This window comes from Strongylocentrotus purpuratus, unplaced genomic scaffold, assembly GCF_000002235.5.
Source record: "Strongylocentrotus purpuratus isolate Spur 01 unplaced genomic scaffold, Spur_5.0 spur5_contig_866, whole genome shotgun sequence".
NCBI classification, from domain to species: Eukaryota; Metazoa; Echinodermata; class Echinoidea; order Camarodonta; family Strongylocentrotidae; genus Strongylocentrotus; species Strongylocentrotus purpuratus.
The window spans coordinates 1,033,332-1,051,323 of NW_022145575.1; the positions used below are offsets into that span (position 1 = coordinate 1,033,332).

The 17,992-nt window shown below is 37.7% G+C and overlaps 1 protein-coding gene across 1 annotated transcript in view; it reads left to right on the forward strand.

Moving 5' to 3' along the window:
* Window positions 1–394: 394 nt before the first annotated feature.
* Window positions 395–17,992, forward strand: part of LOC115919833 (sodium- and chloride-dependent GABA transporter 1-like) — a 30,210-nt gene continuing 12,612 nt past the window's right edge. Inside the window, exons 1-8 of the mRNA XM_030974247.1 lie at window positions 395–629; window positions 3,106–3,237; window positions 6,284–6,447; window positions 8,233–8,411; window positions 11,243–11,375; window positions 12,457–12,591; window positions 15,157–15,260; window positions 17,791–17,915. Coding sequence (XP_030830107.1) covers window positions 497–629; window positions 3,106–3,237; window positions 6,284–6,447; window positions 8,233–8,411; window positions 11,243–11,375; window positions 12,457–12,591; window positions 15,157–15,260; window positions 17,791–17,915 — 1,105 coding nt within the window. The 5' untranslated portion in view covers window positions 395–496. The remainder of the gene's footprint in view (window positions 630–3,105; window positions 3,238–6,283; window positions 6,448–8,232; window positions 8,412–11,242; window positions 11,376–12,456; window positions 12,592–15,156; window positions 15,261–17,790; window positions 17,916–17,992) is intronic.

The following is a 17,992-nucleotide window of genomic DNA, read 5'->3' on the forward strand; positions in this document are numbered from 1 at the left end:
GACATTTGAATGCTTAAATCACCCTCCTTTTCGTCGGAGAGGCTCCTGCAGTGACGTCAAAGTCATTGCGAAATACAGCTCCGGAACTTCTGAGCGTTCCGATTCGTAATTGTTAAAGCTAGATACCAGTATTATTGATGATTTCTAAAAAAAAATATCATTGTCATGTTCGGAATCTCCGTCAAAAATTATTCTACATGTATTTTTTCATTTTTTAGCCCGTTTTGGTCAGAGTGGCCCTTTAAAGTTGACACACTGAAAGACGACACTGAAACGTCATGCTGAGTCACAGCTACCGTACATGTGTTTAACCCCCCCCCCCCCCCAGAACAAAATCAGTTTTGGCACGTACTTCAGCCTGGTTACTGAGCGCAGAAGTGGATATACATGACAAGACACTATGACATATATTCGGCTTTCATCATAGCTCGAAATACATCTTGACTATAGGACAGACCTGTATACCAGCTAGACCTATCATACTGAACTATAGAATATGTCGGACCAGGCAGCGATGGATCGGGAACGGTGGAGTTGGCGATTTGAATCTATTGGGACGAACATCGGCTTCGTAGCCTGCTTTCAGAATTTATGGCGCTTCCCTTACCTCTGCTACGCCAATGGCGGGTGTAAGTAGATGACATTTTATTTAGATTATATTTCCTTGCTGTGTTGAACTAGCACGTACATCAGGATTGTTGCTCTATGTGGGGGTTGGGTCAGTCAGACCTCAGTGGTATGCAACCGCGTAGCTAGGATTTTATTTAAGGGGGCGAAGCACTTACAAAAGCGCGTTCCGAAGGAGGGTGCGTGCGAGGTAGGGGAGTCCCTCCCACCCGCCCCCACACCTCTCTTGCGAATCGCGGAAGCTTTGACGTTTCATTAAACTATAGAGAAAGAAGATGATTCGTTCTCGACCTTTATAACCCTTGTCTGAAATTTCAAAAATAATATTTGCTTTATTGTTAGGTCTATACAAGATATTTGTTTTCTTTTAGAATTGAGCATCATGCATGTGATAAATATATTGACCAATCACCAAGCAATCAGTATTTCATCATAAGATTTCCTTAATTGCTTGCGGAAAATATGTTCGTCATTATTTGCCACATTAGTGTGACTTATTTCTTGTTTATTTCTGGTATGAGAATATGAGAGCGGGGTTGTATATACATACTGGCTAGCAATTCCTACACTCTCCTCAACGAATATACAGTAAACACGTAAAGAACCCGGCCCGCTGTACATAAAATATCCGTCGAGCACCGTTGAGTTCAGTTCAGTTCAGTTCAGTTTCAGTTTATTTTCATATTTCACACATGTTGTATAGTATAGTACTAGGCAGTGATCATAATTTTTTTTCTCGTATTTGACCTCGAAAATGTGAAAATCGAGCCTACCAATATCTCGCTTAGTGGGGGGGGGGGGAGTATGCATCATTTATTTTTTGTATTTGATCCCGAAAACTTTTTTTTTTTTTAATTAAAAAAAAAAAAAAAAAGCCAGGGGGCCCGGGCCTGTCGCCCCCCCCCGTAGATCCGCGCCTGCTCTCCCCCCCCCCCTTTTTTTTAGCCGGCGTTTTTTTCTTGGGGGGGGGGGGAGGGGGAAGACCACCTCAACTCTTTTGCTTTCCAGTAATACCTAAAATATATTATTTCAAGTCAGGAGCTAGCGGAATACAACGAGTGTACCGAAACACCAGACGTAGGCGTACTAGAAATCAACGCATCGGACAGCCGATGTTTTTGCGGGGGAATGTGGGAGAGGATGAGGATCGCATGAGGTCACTTTGAGGTCAACGATAGTCGTCGCTCGAAAACCGCCAACCTATATTCTTATCCATCCCGCTCGTTTTTGTCAGAGGATTTTGAGATAAACTATTCTTCTATTCAGGAAAAATGTTTCGACAAAAAATAACTTCGTTACCAGTCAGAAGCTAGCAAAAACACAACGCTATGTCAAAATGTGATTGCAAAAAGAACAAAATTAGCCGAATATTTTGGCTCAATTTGCATTAACTTCCAAGTTCGGAAATATTACAAATAATATACCAAAAGAAAGAGCAAGAATCGTAAATTCAGTAACCACATCATTTTTCCATGATACCTGAATATTTTTTCCAGAGGGAGGGGTTCTGTTGGCTCTTTCCAAATCACGTGACATCTCGCACAAAATCTCGCGACTTGGGTTCGTACGGCCGTACGTGAATCTACAAAATTTGCAAAAAATAGCTCATTAACGCGGGCGCTGCGGTATGACTGGAGTGCATCAGTGCCCCTTCAAGAGGGTGGATTGATTTCATTTATTGTTGTCATTACATTTATTTATTTAATCACGGTAAATTCGCGTCAGCCTAAACGATAGTTTTTCAAGGAATTTATTAACTGAATAAGGTCTAATAATCATTTGATAATGATTATTCTTTATGATTAAACGATTATTAGACCATGTGGAAGATAGATAAAATGGGCATTAGACAATTTGTGATATTAGATAGCTTAGACAGATACCGAGATGTGATATGAATTGCGAGGATCCAAATTGTTATATTTTCCTGGTTGGTTATATTTTAATGGCCGGTGAAATGAATATATTTTTAATCAATACATGTCGCCCTCTTGAGGATTGTATGTCACCAAAGACACACATTACCCCATTACCGAGGGTCTCTTTTTTCCTGAATTTTTTTTTTCCCCTTGGAATTATTTTTTGACTTTTTTTTCCGATTTTGTTTTTTTCGAATTTTTTTCCCCTCGTGACCATATTTTCCCTCAGCGCTGCGCGCTTTGGGAAAATATAACCACTTGGGAAATATAACTCCCTTCAACAGTCCAAAAAATGTGATATTACACCCCCTGCCAGTTAATAACTGTATTATAATACTGATGAGGCTACTCTGAGTTTATCTTTTCTTCATCATTGATATAATTATCATTACCATTGTATTCACTATTATTGTTAGAAATAGTAATAATAGTGGTGGTAGTAATAGTAGTAGTAGTAGTAGTAGTAGTAGTAGTAGTAGTAGTAGTAGTAGTATAGCAGTATAAGTAGAAGCAGTATGGTTTGGTAACACTTTTGATTATGTTCTCTCTCTCTCCACAGTTATCTTCCTCATCCCATATTTACTATGTTCCATGTTTCTTGCGATTCCTCTCATGTTCCTGGAGACGGCACTCGGTCAATACACCTCCTCGGGTCCCATCAGAGCATGGAAGATATGCCCACTTTTTCAAGGTAAACATAACTAATTAATTAATATTTCTGAAAAGACATACAAAACATATATACATTGTTTAAAACAAGAATTTATTAATTGGAGACCACGAAAAGACGAAATGGCTAAAACGTGATTCCCAGATACGTCAAAATACATGCGTTCACACAAAAGTCTGTAGTTTTAATCTTCAAAGTTATTTTACCCGTTGTAAGGCACCGTGTCGACGCAACTGTGGTTACGAAACTTTAAATGCGTAGACGTGGGCGTAGATGAGAGTTTATATCTTGGGATGCATTAGTACTGACAAGAAAATAAATATATAACAAAATATTTTGGGATGCGTTCATTTTCGATAACCCTCTAACAGGCAAAAAGACAAAAGAAAACGTAATCACATGTTTGATGGTGAATTTTTGCTCTTAAATCACGGTTGGTTTAGAATAGTCTTTATGTTTGTTTATGGAGGGGTGGGGGTGCGTAAATAAAGAACAAAATCGTGATAGAATTTTGATAGTAATCTCCCCCTGTCCAAATCGGAGGGAAAGTGTCAACCATCCCCGGTATTTCCGAACATGGAAAGACATAATAAACTAGCATTCACTCAGCTTCGACTCCCATCTTAGGGATCAAGGGGGTGGGAGGGGCAAGGAGGCGATCGAATTCTTGTCATATTCGGCAAACGAGGAAAGTTATAGCGACTTAGCATGAAAGGGTGGTAAGGGGCCACCCCTCCATTCATAAGAAAGAATAAAAGCACATGTAAATAATGCTCAATAAGATTTTCCATAATTTAACACCAGATTGTATCCAGACTAATCTCTTTTACGAAGAAACCAATTAGGCCTATCCCCTAAGAAATAGGGTGGTGAAGCGTGACGTCATCAAAAATCTTTTTTTAGAATTTCTCAATTTTTTTCGTCATTTTCCGAAAGGGCATCAAAAATAATTTCCAAATGTCTAAAACCAATTGTATATGTTAGGTATTGGCTGAGATATGACCATCTGAATAAATATATTTCCTATAGGAACTCAGTGTTATTTTGCTCTGGCTCCTAACCATTACGAGTTAGTCATTTTAGTAGTTATCAGATTTGTATATTTCTCTTTCTTTATTCCTTTTGAATGATGACATTTCTCGTAATTGATGCTTTGTACAGCGCGTAGAGAAACTTTTGTTTTATAATGTGCTTTATAAGTATTAATATTATTATTATTCCTTACCTCGGATTATTCATTATTTTGTATGGACTACAAAATCAACCTTTTGCGATAGATCAGTTTACCAACATATTCACATTATTGGGATACTCTATAAACAAAGGTTGTTCTTGAAAACACTAATGTTTGTACGAGGGTTGCTCGACATAGCAACAAATGATGTACGCAGACTGGATTCCGCGTATTGTAGTTCATTCATTGAAAACGGATTGATGAAAACACTCGTCACTAGGTCCCTAGGAAAGAAAACAAAAATCGATTTGAATATGTGAGCAAAGAGCGGTCTAAAGCTTCCAGACATTATTTTTTCAGTGTTTAGCGCATGAGCATTACTTGCCTCTTTCACTCTTTTACACGCTTGACTTAACCCTAATAAGGCCGGGCTATTTGAGTTCTTAGTAGGGCCGGGGGCCGTTATGCCCCCCCCCCCTTAGGATCTCGGCCGCGAAGCGGCTGATCCCCGCGAAAATTTGCACGCATGTCAAGTGAAGTGTATAGAATAATATGATAATTTCAATTTTTAGAAAAAGTCACATATTTACATATTTATGGTAATTTATGCAAATAAAGTCATAAAATCACATTTTTACCCATAAATCATATATTATTCATATTTAAGCATTTTTTTCACTACATATATTTATCAGACCATTTGAAATAAAAATACGACAAAAAAAGTTGAAAGAGCCAGCTTATTCCTTATGTTATTTCTTGTTTTTACAATTTCTTATGTATTTCATTGTTTTGTTAACTTATGTATTTTATTGTTTTTGTTGTTTTATTTCATTTCTTACTATAATTCAACTATTTTGAATCTCAAAACAACCACCTAAACTTTAAACAAGACTCAATAACCAATGTTTAATCTATTTTAGGAAAAATGACATTTCCATATGTTTTGTACATAAATCACAAAAACGAGCGCTTTTCGGGCTGACACGCGAAGACAAAAGGTCACCTGACCTTGTAATTGTAGGTCCGATTTTCATAATTTTTTTTTAAAGATGCGCAAGACTCGAAAGAAAAAAGTCAGCGAGCGGTGGGGCGCTATTTATATGCGTTCTCGAGCAATCGGAAAAATCGTGGAGGGGGGGCCATAATGCCCCCCCCGGCCTTATTAGGGTTAAGATGCGAAGGCCGTGGGTTCGAGCCCCGTACCTGTACCACTGTCTGTTGGCAAGTCATCAGTTAGACATTTCCCACATTCGAATCAACCAAGGTATTTTTAAATATATATTTTATTACAGAGAACTTGTAACTTTTTTATTCTCAAGGGGTCTATAAAATACAAGCCATGCTTTCTTAAATAGACCCTCCACTATGTTTTCACCATCTTGCCAATCTTAAATGATTCATTTGAATAATTGTTTAATTATTTGTCGTATCATTTGTTTAATATTGTGTTATTGAACGCTTGTATATATTGCATATTCATTTGATTATATTATGTGGACAAAATATTTAAAAAACTTGAAACCTTGAACCTTGTATTATTACATGGATACCTGGCCGGTAGGAAGTGTTTCATAAATTCTGTGAGCATACAGCAAAATCGGTAGCCTAGCTGGAGCCGGGTAAGTTTTTATAAAATATATGTTGAACGCTTTTTTTTTTTTTTTTTTGTAATACTCCAAGGCTCGTACAGAAATGACGCGGCATAATCACGGCTTTATTTTTTTTTAGTGATGACGTTACGTGTACAATACACGGAGCTCAGTGAATACGCAGAAGTCCTTTGCTGCGCGCAGTTGCCATTTATTTTACATGTACAAAAACCCGGGCGGCTCTTTTTGTGGCGGTTTACCACACCCACTCCTGAACACGCCTTTAATTTGATCATCGTAGGTATTGGTATCGCCACCACTGTCGTTGCTTGGTGGCGTACCATCTACCATAACGTCATCCTGGCTTGGACCCTGTACTACCTCTACAGTTCGTGCCTTGGCGGTGAGCTCCCCTGGGCGAGATGTGATCATGAATGGAACACAGCTTCATGCCTTAATAGCTCCGTAAGTCTATACTCTGTACATCCCTCCCCTCCCCCTATCCCTCTCCATCCCATTATTTAAAGCTTCCTCAGTGTGGATCGGGGGGGGGGGGGGGAGTCGGGCACACAAGTCACCCCCCCCCCCCCCCCCCCTGGTAAACCAAATATGGCAGACTTACACGACAACGACAAGTATCTGGTATATCTGTATCTAGGGAACGAACAAAAATGTAATCAAATTTAATGCAGAAATCTTTCTTAAGAGCCTCCTTACAAATTATTCTTTTCACAGGCTACGAATTGTATTTAAATAGACAGAATGCAACTTGCTAACATAATGGCCCGAATTCACAAAGGAGGTTTGTCGACAAACCGAGGTTTATGTACGTCATAATTATGACGCGTTTTGACGCGTTTTTCACAAACCTGGTTTGTAAAAACGCGTCATATGACGCACGAAAACCAAGGTTTGTCGACAAACCTCCTTTGTGAATTCGGGCCAATGTGTTGTTAGGTAGGACAAGTCATAAGTGTAATTCGCATTTCACTATTGAAATACTATTGAAATACAATTATTCGTAGTTAAGCGGGTGAATGAAACAATGTGTAATATTAATAATAATAGATCACATTTATAACGCGCCTAATACATTGTAACGAGGTACTTAGAAAAGATTTTTGCATTAAATTTGATTCCATAACGAAAATTGTCTATTCCAATACCCTATGGTACATGTATATCACATATAAATTCTATTCAGATTTTCTTATCATACATTTATCGTACATTTCAGTAGGTAATGGACTAGGCTAGTGAGGCCAAGGGCTTCGGTTGGGTTCTCGAAAGTCTTTGTGATCGTGTATAGCTCTAAATGGGAAGGTTGAGTTGAGTTAATGATACAAGTAATGATAAACACGATCGCAACTAATTTCGAAATATCAATTTATTGTATATCCCACAAAAATCCTGTTCAAATTACGTCACACGTCTTTTTAATGTTCGCACATCTCAAAAGGCGATGTATAAATTAAGGCCATTGAAATAAGGCCCTTTTACACTTTCACGGATCATCCCGGATCTTAATCCGGGGTGTTCCGGCGTGCGACACCACGATTTCTTCTCGATGCCGGTGTGGATACGTTCCGAACTGGGTGTATACACGGGCAAGTACGGTGTCTCCACGGACAGACAAGGTCGCAACGCGGACCATGCCGGAAACGCATACGGAGCTAACACGGATTTCAAGGAAGAGCACGGAGGCTACTGGGTACTTTTACGGTCCTTACACGGAGGTGTACGTTGTCTATTGGGATATCTCCGGAATGTTGACGGGTGACTTGAGCTTGTAGGCGCTCATTTGATATACGGAATTCCAAACCCGGATGAAACCGGTGTTAATACGGACCTCCCGGTGTCTACACGGACTGTCCCGGGTGTATTCGGCGGCTACACGGAGGTACACGGTGCCTACAGGGAAGAGGACGGATTGTTTCATCCGTGAACTCCGGGATGAAAAGTTAAGCAAGCTTAATTTCTTCCCCGGATATGCCGGTACGCCAAGGATCACGCCGGATGCCTCCCCGGTGTATACACGGTAATGCCGGAGATAACACGGATGATCCCGGAGCGACGATCCGGGATGATCCGTGATGCGATCCGTGAAAGTGTAAAAGGGCCTTAAGGCTGATTTTCGAAGGTAGTTGCAATCGCGATAATGATGATAATAATGATAATAAAAATAATAATAAATATGGTATTAACAGTTGTTGTTGCTATACTGTATCACGTTGAATTCATTGACTCTAGTCTAAATGGGTGTGCGTTAACGGAACCTATATCATCGGCAACAAGTGGGATACGTATCCAACGGAAGCACCGCGAGCTCCATCGTGGAACAGTTGGGATGTAGCAGGGTCTTCAGATAACCCTGACCGATGTGCTTATAATTCCCCTGCAACCACCAACCCGGCCCAGGAGTTCTGGAAGTAAGTTTCATGATAATGATGATGATGATGATTCTAAAACTCACAGTATCAATACTACTATATCATCAACGTTTCCCACTTAGACCGGTTTACTAACATATTCAAATTGTATACATACTTTTCAGACAAGGTTATTCTTGATAAACCGAACGCTTGTTCGGCGCTTCTCAGACATTTCAACAAGTAATGTATGCATACTGGATTCCAAGTATTGTAGTTCTTTCATTAATAACAGGTGAATGGGATAACTCATGACTAGGTCCCCTGAATAAAAACTTTCTTAACTTTGAATATGTTACTAAACCAGGCTATTCCTTCCAGTAACGTTTTTCATACTCTATTCGTATGACTAAAATTCACCTTTCATTGAATGACTACAGTAATAATAGCGATATCATGATAATATTAATAATAGTAATAATGATAATAATAATAATAATGCACATGTATCATGGCACTTTGATATTTGATTAATACCCCGGTTTATAGAGCCGACCCGTAAAAGTAAATAGCGACCATTTAAAAAAAAAATGTATTTACCTCTCCTGGAGTGGAAGCCCTAACATCGAAATCTGATTTCCATTGGGTACCCATTTACACCTGGGTTGGGAGTGGCAATTGTAGATTAACGGCTTTTGAAAACAACATTAGCGTTGGCCCGGGATTTGAACTCTCTACCTTGTGATCTACAATCCGTTGACTTAAAACGGGGTCAGAACCATTTAACCAAGATGTATGCCAAATTGTAGATATACAGGTATATCATCGCTGAATGTATGTGAATAAAGTCTGGATTATGTGATATCCGATATCAAACTCAAAATATGCCTAGATCGGAACAGACGGTACACGCCACCTACACACCGGATTTCCATTCCGGATACACACAGGGGCGTCGCTAGAACTTTTTCAGTGGGGGTGTAGAGGCTACCAATTACCGACAGGCTACCAATTACCGACAAAAGTAGCCCGACAAATACACTGTTGGTCATAAAGGTGGAATAATTATTTTTAACCCAATTTATGGAACGATTTTGACAATGATTTATTCTTAATAGATCTAGATAATAGCATATATTCTCAGATTGTATTGAATAATAATTTGTGAGTGTTTGTTTTGCTTGACTGCTAAAGCATGTGTGTGCTACTATGCTAATCAACTAGGGGACCTACGTCCTTAAGTCATAACTGAAAGTAGCGAGGATTAATGCCTCGCAAAAGGGCACTACAGCACATCGACACGGTTTTGATCATGGGGCCTCACAGTAACAAGGCCAGTGCTTAGCCACTGAATCGTGACTGTACGCAACGGAGGCTAGGTTACAGGGCCGCCCCCACAAATACAAAAAAAACAAAGAAAATGCACTAAATTATCAATAATTCATTGCATTTTGCCCCGATCTCAAACAGAAAAAAAATCCTTTGTGTAGCCATGCCTTAGACCATTAAACTTTAATTGATAACGTACACGAGGATCGAGCATGAATCGAGCCAGAATCGACACAGCTGATCCGACACAGCAACATATATGCGTATCTTTCTTGCTCCCTTGACGAGACGACTCCACCTAACAACTCTCCTCTCTCTCTCTCTCTTACTCCCACCCCTTCTCTCTCAGGCTCTTCCCCCCCCCCTCTCTCTTTCTCTCTCTCTCTCCTCTCTTTCATCCCTCGTTTCTTTTGTTTCCTTTTCTCTTTTTTCTCTATTTTTCTTACTCCTTTTCATTCTTTTCTTTTTTTTACTTTCTTTCCTCTCTTTCCTCTTTAACTTTTTTCTCTTTCTTTCTTTTCTTTCTTACTTTTCTCTTACTTTCTCTTTCTTTCTTTCCTTTCTTTTCCTTTTCTTTTTTCTTTTCTTTCCCTCCCCATTTTCTCAATTTTCCCGACGTCAGCGCAATTTTACCCACAATTTCCTGACAGGTGGGTGTGTCGTACCCCACAGCCCTCCCCCCCCCCCTTTAGCGACGCCCATGCATACACCCTCTTGCGAATAGAATATACAAAGGGGCTCCGGTTGAAATTATGTTGTTTTTTAAAGCTATTTGAGGGGCGCAGTCATTCCCCCCCCCCCCTCCCCATCAGGCGAGTTTCTAAAAGAATGACGGGTAGGGAGGAGCCTGGAGCCCTTGCATTCATTTTCTACATGTGCCTCGCTTAAATTCATTTATAATCAATACTTTGAGGGGGCTTGGAGGGAAGAAGGGTCCCCTCCAGCCCCTCTCTAGAACCGCTACTGTCTGAAAATGAGTAAAGTCAACATCTTTGTCTAAAGCCACATCCGGGTGTATTACTGGTTAAGTCTACTGCAGGATATGGCAGAAAAATCTGGGAAAATAGAACATGATGGGGAGGGGGGGGGGGGGCTCCACTTCATCTTTATTTCATCTTGAATATCGAGTGTTCCTAACATTCACAAATTTCTTGACACTCCTTTATCTACTGAGGATTCCATACCTCAAAATTATAATCATTTCTGTTTGTATGCATATTTTATGTAAACATTGCATCATTGGTCCCCGGACTACTGCATTGTACATTGTGTATGTTGATATTAACAAACCGAAATGAACTGAACTGATGTCACCTTGCAGCCTCAGTGATACCACAAACTGATGTTGTAGTTGTTAACGCTTCCGTCAGGATAACTCTGTATTATTTTCTGTATTCTTTGAATTAAAGTGTACTTTGAGAAAAAATTCGTATTTCTTAGTAGAAAAAGGAGTGTCAAGAAATTAGTGAATGTTAGGAAAACTCGATAGTCAAAATGAAATAAAGATGAAGTGAACTGAAAAATGGGCTCTAGTTTTATCAGTTGTCATTTTCCTTTGCTAGATTCAATGTGCTACAACAGACAGACGGAATACATGACGTAGGACGTATTGTTTGGTATCTTGCCCTAAACCTCTTCCTCGCATGGAAGCTCATCTACTTTGGCCTCTGGATGGGAGTCAAATTGAGCGGCAAGGTAATTTTATATTTTTGTTTATTGTTTGTTTATTTGTCTGTAATAATTTTATGACGAAAAAATGACCCCCAAAATACGAAATTGCAATGATTTGTTTACAGTTCATTCCTTGTAATTGTAATGATGATGACGATGATGATGATTGTGCTCGTAATAATTACAATAATAATAATAATGATACTTACAATAATAATGATAATAATAGAAATAGTAATAATAATGATGATAATAATGATGATGATAATAGTGACGATGATAATGATAATAATTTTAATGAAGAAAAGAGGAATAATATAGTGGGTCCTTGTACAACGAATATGTCTGTCACACTATGAGCTAGACACCCTGTTCTACTGCTAAAATAACTCGGCTTTTTAGCTGCATTGGTCACACTACGTACCCATTTGCTTAATTTACTTTTTATTGTTGGCTGTGAGCATAAACATTTAAGCAAGGCTTATTGTAGTTAAACTAGTGTAAATAGCTTGGTTGGATTAAAAACAGTACATTCATTTTAAAAGGTGCACTCAATTCATAATTCGACCAGTAAATCCGAGAAATAATTTGTATATTACTTCTTTTTGTTCTATTTTCTTATTTTTAATACCAATGATCATTCTTTTATCGTGTGATTTCGATCAGAAATTAATCATGTTTTTTTTCCTTCAACTTGCCTTTTTTAAAAGTGAATTGAATTAAATGTATTGTCTTGTGCAACAGACAAATCAATACGACATTACAATACGACAGCGATACGACATTTGTTTGAACGTGTACAAAGTGTAATAATAAAAAAGTTGACATTAAAACAACATGTTACTGATGACACTACCAAGAATTATTCATGAAGAAGCCTGCAAAAGAAGGGTTATCACAGTAAGCGCTTGCTTGATAACGTGATAGTCCTGGGGATGGGTGTTAAAATATTATTAAAAACGGTGATGGTGATGAGGATGATGATGAAAAATTAAAAATAAAGTTTGTATAGAAATTCCCATTTTATGACCATATTGAGTGTAAAATTGTTGAAACCAAACTAGATGTGGTATAATTATTATTCTTACTTCTCTTAATTTTGCAGATAGCTTATTTCACCGTTCCCTATATACACCTTGTACTAGCCGCATTTTTTATACGTGGGGTCACTTTACCAGGAGCGTATGATGGTTTGCGGTTTTTTCTCTACCCCAACATATATCTACTTGGAAGAACACAGGTAAACGGTCTTCAAAGCTTGTATAATATCTTGCATCTGTTGATTTCGCGAAGGTATTTCCTATCGTGTTTTCTCTCTGATTAGAGGACCTGTATTCCCATGTTATGTAATCATTTGAATTTGACTGATTTATTTGACTTTGAAAATTGTATTGTTATGCATCGATATAAGCGCATCCCATTCTCATAAAATAAAATCATTACTTGACAAAGCCCTAAGGGCGACAATTTATAGAACAATATCTTCGTCTACGGAGCATTATTATTTCTTGTATTTTATATATTATATTACATAATATATATATTCATATATATACACATTAAATATATTCTTTTTTAATCATTTGTTTATTCTGACAAGAACACGTATATATAAGGATAAATGCGAGAGATCATGTACTTGAAACTCCTTGAACATATATAAATACCATTAACTCGTTTATATTTCATTTCATTTATTTCATTTCATTTATTTTCATATTTCTCATAAACATACATATATTTCAAATGAAGTACAAAATTGTTTTATTTGAATGATACATAATAATAACAAAGATAAGTGGTCAATATGAATTAGTGATTTAACTAAGAGAAATATGATAGGAACTACATGGAAGCAAGCTTGTATTAAGGTTGTAGGCCCCAGTAAAAGTATTTGTGTTAATAAATGGAGGACGGATATGCATGTAATAGTGACTAGTCTAAATTAATAAAAAAATAAAAAGGAAATAATAATAAACTTGCGGTAGTGCTGTTTATATTATCCCTTCCTTTATTTAAGTGTAGATAAAAGTACACGTACTTAAATTATCATACAATGGGTGCTCAGCTGATAAACGAACATTACAGATAATAGTAAAATGAATACATTTGGATATTACATACATAAATAGAATAACGAGCAAGCGAGCAAGAAAACTGTGTCAGCCGTCGCACTCTCGGATATAGAAGTAACGATGTTTTATTGTTGTTGTTGTTTTTTTTAAATACGTATTCCCGAAAGCACGACAACCAGACACAACGTGCTTGCACACAAAGGTCATACATACATTGACATCAAGATATGCTTTGAAAAGCAGTTCCTTCAGTTTACGTTTAAAAGTATATAAGGACTGACTTTCAATTAACTCTAACGGGAGGGCATTCCAGTAACTGGGTCCTGTAAACATAATCGTTTTTTGGGCAAAAGCAGTTAGGGTACGTGGAAGGTGGTATGCGTTGCTCTGACATGTGGGATAATCATGTAGGGATCTATTTCTCCGGAACATTTGTACAAATATTACAGGTCGGTTATTAGTAGATAAATTGTACATGAATATACCAACATTGCAATAGAATAAGTCTGATAATTTTAGGATTCTGTTTTCATGGAACAGGTTGTTGGTGTGAAAAAGGTCTCCTACATGATTAATATTTCTAATAGCGCGTTTTTGAATGCGAAAAAGCATATTTATTAGATTTCCACTAGCGTTACCCCAGGCGAGAATTCCATAGGTGAGGTATGGAGTCATTATAGCAGAATAAACTGATTATAAAATTTTACTGGGAAAAAAGTGTTTAAGTCTATTAAGTATACCAGTATTTCTTGAGAGGACCTTGCTCAAATTAGTAATGTGGGATTTCCAAGATAAATCACTATAAAATATAAAGTCCCAGAAATTTAGTGCAGTCGACTTGTTCTAGTTCTAGGTGGTCTTAAGCATTTATGAATCTACCTCGACAGAAAAGGTTAATGTGTATAAAAGCAACAACATTAACCATTAACTTTGTGGCCCGAATTCACAAAGGAGGTTTGTAGATAAACCTAGGTTTATGTGCGTCACATGACTCGTTCCGACGCGTTTCGGACCAAAGTTTGTCTGAACCTTGGTCTGAAATGCATCGGAACGCGTCATATGACGCACATAAACCTAGGTTTGTCGACAAACCATCTTTGTGAATTCGGGCCTTTAGGATTTGTTTATTTTAATATAATCAATATTTCTCTTTGTCTTCAAACTAGTCATTCCAATATTTGTAAAGCTCAGAACGAGTAAAACTATGCAGCGCTACCTTAACCGTGTCTGAATTTAATAGGCAAAATAATCTCCCTTTTTAAATCATGATTTGAATTGATATCTGCATTTTTTCAAAATACACTGAATAACAAAGAAAATGTAAACGTTAGGTATAATAAAAATACGCTAATAATATAACTTCATTTCGAATTGTGATTAATACAATATATACATATATAAACGAACTTCTTCTATACTATATTATTATGAATTTAAAGTATTATCCTAACTATCTGTGGACAAAAGTCCAGGAGACTGCCATCATAAGCGACGCTTTACTATGATGGCGGTCTACGGTTCATTGTTTTGTTTTGTTTTATTTGTTGTTGTTTTTCTTTCGAGTGTTTGTTTTGGTCTCCATCCACTTCCTTGTTGTTGTTGTTGAATGGTTTAACTGGAAATACCGGCCCAATAGGTGAACTGCATTCAGTTTACAATAAAAGCACATGAAATACATAGCAATCGACAGGCATTTGACTTTATTTTTCTTCATCAAATGGTTTGTAAAGGTGTGGATAGCCGCTGGAACAGAAGTTTTCTATTCCTTCTCGATTGGACTGGGTGCTTTCACAGCCCTTGGCAGCTTCAACAAATTCCACTACAACTTCTATAGGTTGGTACAAAAACACTTGCTTGTAATATTCTCTTCTCGTGGCAAGAAAAGAAAAGGAGCGGGCACTATTGGCAAACTCAGAATCGCTCGATCAGCTATAAGATTTCAAGAGTTTGATTTAATTGCTAGCACCGGAACTCAATACGAAAACCATTAGTTTCGTGGAGCAGTAAGTAGACCAACAAAATGATTAATAAATAAAATAATTACTTCAACCGCATTGGATGAATCATATTCTTCATGAAATTATTGTTTTCAGGGTTTGCAGAACTTCACCGTCTGAAATTTTCAAATATTACCTTTATTTCATATATTCCACTGTTTTCGCACTAGGTATTTGAAAAAGACAGTTAAATTTTGGTTTAAGTTCATGCAAGTGTAAATTCAGGTCAATTAATAGGGATAAAATGATACCCCAACCTCCAAACAAAGTAGCGAACAAACGTCTTTCAACGGTTTCCGGTAGTGGCCTCAGGAACAACATGCTATAAACAATCTAAGAAAATCGGACACCGGAAAAGTGGTTACTTTAAAAATGGCGTCCAAGATGGCCGCCGATGAACAGATCATCAATCACAAATTAGTCGGGTCAATATAATTATGGTTAGACCCCCAACCGTTGCGGCAAGAAAAGGATTTCCAACGGTTTCCGGTGGTGTTTGACATCAGAAACAACATATGAACAATCTAAGAAATTAAACCCCCGGAAAGTGGTGGTTTTCAAAATGGCGTCCAAGACGGCCACCCAAGCCTCAAATAGCTGTAAATCAAGATATAATCATCTTAAAGATTTAATTTTGGTGTCAATACCTAGGTTTAGGGTTCGAAGAATCCATTTATAACACTAACATTACTCATTAGGTTATACCTACCAGAAAATCGGGAGATCCAAAATGGCGTCTAAAATGGCCGACAGTCTCTCAAAATAACCGGAAGTTAGTTATTATTTACAGCTGTAATACATGTAGCAATATTAAAAGTATGACCCGCCGGAACCACCGGCGATCGATGATCTGTTATTTCGGATAATAATAATGATAATTTTCAACTTTTTATATAGCGCTTATTACAATCACTAAGCGCTTCCAAACTTGGAGTTTATTACCCCGGCTTTAGCTGTGCTGCCATTACGGCGCTCAAGCATTTCAAGGAATTAATTCCTGCCAGGTACCCATTTACATCACCTGGGTTGAGTGTGGGAAATGTAGATCAATGCCTTGCCAAAGGACATTGGTGCCGCGGCAGGTCTCGAACCGCGGACCTTGTGCTCATTAAGCCCGATCCATTTTATTGATTCATTCATTTTGTTAAACTTTTTCTACTGATTTCCTTTATCTTTTGTTTTGCTACACGATATAATCTTATAGAGATAGAAAGAGACAGAGAGAGAAGAGGAAATAATGGAAAAGAACACGGATGAATGACCTTTATTATCCGCTCAAGGAAAGTAATATATACTGCAATAAGATCATAGCTGCAGGAAGAAAACATAGTGTATTTTTAATTCAGATATGGTAGACCTACGTTCATTCATTTTGATGATTTTAATTTGTCTCGATTTCTACCCGGTATGTCTTAAAGGTATAGACCAGTTTTGGAAACGCCCCCCTCTCAAAAAAAGAAATGGAAGCTCTGATTACTTATCATCTGAAAGAATATGATTTGACTAATACATGATGATACAAATTTTGCCGGGAAACCGCCTACTAATTGATACATTTGGTAAATTATCATATCGATCCGGCCTAGATAGATATATAGATATATATCCAACATTGAACATATTTTGGGCATATATTTCTGTTTTTGCGAATTTAGTTTGAAGTTCTGCCATCTAGAACCTCTGAAGGCAATATTTAAACAATATTGAATGGTTATTTTGCACCCAAAACACTTGAACCGCAATTTTACCACTAACGGTCTATGTCTTTAAGAAAAATATTTTTTAAATAGAAGGTTGGGTTTTCGGAAAGTTGAACAATATTTATGAGCTTAAAATTCTTTGTATACGGTCAGTTTGAAAGAATATCATAGTGAAAATGTCTCCTGAAAAGGATCGCTATTAAAACGCCGTCTAATATGATGAACACAAGAAAAGGATGAAAAGTGTGGACCAAACATTTATATGCAGTCCCATAACTGATTTCTGTGTGATATTTCGCAAAATGAGTCTTTTTATTAATATTAGCTGAAGCGGTTGTAGGAAAATAAAAGGGGAGCATTGGGGAGGGGATTTTATGGAACATGAGAGTTCTTGCTTTCATTTCTATACGTGCCTTTCGATTTTTGTTCAGGGGTGAGGGGGCCTTGAAGAAATGGGGAATCACCCATCCCCCCCCCTAAGCCTAACCCTAGATCTGCTACTGATGTCATTACAAGCTTTGTTTATTATAAACATCAATTCTCTTGTACTCCATAATCAGCCTTTCTCAGTTGCTTCTAGATTGTTTCTTTCACAATTTACCTGTATGATCATTACTGATTTTTATCTTCAAGGCTATTTTTTTTAATCATTATTGGTTGTCTTTAGGGACAGCATGATCGTAGCCTACTTAAATGTGATTACAAGTATCTACGGTGTTCTCATCGTCTCTTCATTCGTTGGCTTCGTAGCGACCACTGAGGGAATCCCAGTAAATGGAGCCGTTAATGCAGGTAAGATTAGTGTAAGCATTACTACCCTAATCCTACCACCGCTGTCCCTAGTGAGGAAGTGGTGTTGAGGGTTATAC